This window comes from Loxodonta africana, chromosome 2 (assembly GCF_030014295.1).
Source record: "Loxodonta africana isolate mLoxAfr1 chromosome 2, mLoxAfr1.hap2, whole genome shotgun sequence".
NCBI lineage: Eukaryota > Metazoa > Chordata > Mammalia > Proboscidea > Elephantidae > Loxodonta > Loxodonta africana.
The window spans coordinates 206459370-206461514 of record NC_087343.1 but is presented as its reverse complement, the minus strand read 5'-3'; the positions used below and the strand labels follow the sequence as shown (position 1 = coordinate 206461514).

At 41.2% G+C, this 2145-nt stretch overlaps 1 protein-coding gene across 1 annotated transcript; it reads right to left on the bottom strand.

Annotated features, from left to right (window-relative positions):
- Positions 1 to 389: 389 nt before the first annotated feature.
- Positions 390 to 1775, bottom strand: LOC100667640 (olfactory receptor 2T33-like). Its single transcript, XM_003422135.3, has one exon. The coding sequence runs from the start codon at positions 1606 to 1608 to the stop codon at positions 670 to 672; it is 939 nt and encodes a 312-aa protein (XP_003422183.2). The 5' UTR covers positions 1609 to 1775; the 3' UTR covers positions 390 to 669.
- Positions 1776 to 2145: the final 370 nt, after the last annotated feature.

The window sequence follows — 2145 nt, the reverse complement described above, 5'->3', positions numbered from 1 at the left end:
TAACTGAACCATTAAGTAAGTTTATGACAAACGAAGAAAATATTGAAGTTTTCAAGGATTTCATTTTACTTGGATCCACAATCAACACCGATGGAAGCAGCAGTCAAGAAATCAAATGAAATATTCCATTGGGTGAATCTGCTACAAAATACCTCTTTCAAGTGTTAAAAAGCAAAGATGTCTCTTTAGGGCTGAGATATGCCTGATCTAAATAATGGTGTTTTCAGTCACCTCATATGCATGCGAAAGCTGGACAATGAATAAGGGTGACAGAAGAATTGATGCTTTTGTTGGCGAAAAATATTGAACATACTGTGGACTGCCAGAAGAACAAATTTTTCTTGACAGAAGTACAGCCACAATGGTGTATGAAGGGAGTATGGTGAGACTTTTCCGGACATGTTTTCTGGAGGGACCAGTCCCTGGAAAAGGACATCATTCTTGGTAAAGGAGAGGGTCAGTGTAAAAGAGGAAGACCTCAATGAGTTGGATAGACACAGTGGCTGCAACACGGGGCTCAAACATAGCAACGGTCATGAGGAATGATGTAGGACTGGACAGAGTTTTGTACTGTTGTACATAGGGATGCTTTGAGTCAGAAACTACTTGAAAACACCTAACAACAACACAAGTTTGACATTGGATAACTCTAAACAGTGGGGCTAAGTTTTATTGATGTTTTAAGTTAGTGTGTTTCCCAAGCCACCTTTTCAAGGCTCCTATCACCTCATTGTTCCTCAGACTATAAATGAGGGGGTTTAACACAGGAGTGAAGATAGTATAGAAAGCTGACACAACCTTATCATGGTTAGCTGATCTGTAGGACTTTGGTCTCATATAGGTAAAAATGGCAGCCCCATAAAAGAGTCCCACCACAGCCAAGTGTGATGAGCACGTGGCAAAGGCTTTCTTGCGGGCTTCTGTAGAAGACATGTAGAGAACTGCAGCTAGGATGAGACTGTAGGAGGTCAGGATGAGAAATAAAGGCACAAGGAGCATTATCACACAACAGATGTACATGACATGTTCGAAGACTGAAGTGTCAGCACAAGCCAAACGCAGCAGCGAGGGGGCCTCACAGAAGAAATGATCAATCTCATGAGCACTGCAGAAAGGGAAGCTCAGGGTAGCAACTGCCTGCATGAGACCATCAGCTGCCCCCAGAAACCAAGACCCCAAGGTCATTCTCAGGCACAGTTGCCAGTTCATGAGAATGTTATATCGTAGTGGATGACACACTGCCACATAGCGGTCATAGGACATGGCTGCCAAGAGGAAGCACTCTCCACCATCCAAGGTGAGGTAGGCAAAGATCTGTAATCCACATTCAGCAGGGGAGATGGACTTCTTGCCTGTCAGAAAGCCAGATGCCATTTTGGGCACAATGGTGAAAACCAGCATCGTGTCCATGAAAGAGAGTTGGCTCAGCAGTAAGTACATGGGTGTGTGAAGCCGGTGGTCCCTGTGAATCAGGAGGATCATGAGGGCATTGCCCACCAGGGAAGCAATGGCTATGGTCAGCACCACGATGAAGAGGAAGAGGTGGAAGCTAGTGTGCTTAAAGAGTCCCAAGAGAATAAAATCTGAAGTGGCATTTCTCTTCTCCATGATTTCTACTGGAGTAACACTGCATACAGAAAGTTAAGATGAGGAGTTCCATTATTTAAAAATCTTACTTTGACTGTATAACTTTCTAGATATGTACTGTGTTTGGAATCCAGCATCCTGATTCAAAGCCCTAGCCTCGCAGTTAAAATGTTCCATCATAGCCTATCATTCTACTTCTCAATAGCTCAACTCTTTAAGGTATCAACTGGGGTCAATATACCCCTTCACACCATTGTATATTGGCCAAATTTGATAATAGATCAGAACAGATCAAATTAGGTACTAGGTGGAAAGTATGCTCTCAATTGTTAAGGACTAAAGAATGCTAAATAGTCCCATTGGCCTTTTCAATTACAACGATTATATTGTAATTATTTTGGGTTTTTACTATATATATATATAAAAAAATATATATATATATACTGGTATCAAAATTAACCATTTGAGAAAAGAAAGTCTCAGATGGAAGTCTATTTAAATTTTTCTCAATCACAGATAATTTACATCCAACTCTTGGAATTATAAACATACTCACTG

Bases quoted from the DNA above. Each gene is read 5' to 3' on its own strand.
- LOC100667640 (XM_003422135.3), bottom strand. From the start codon at position 1,608: ATGGAGAAGAGAAATGCCACTTCAGATTTTATTCTCTTGGGACTCTTT.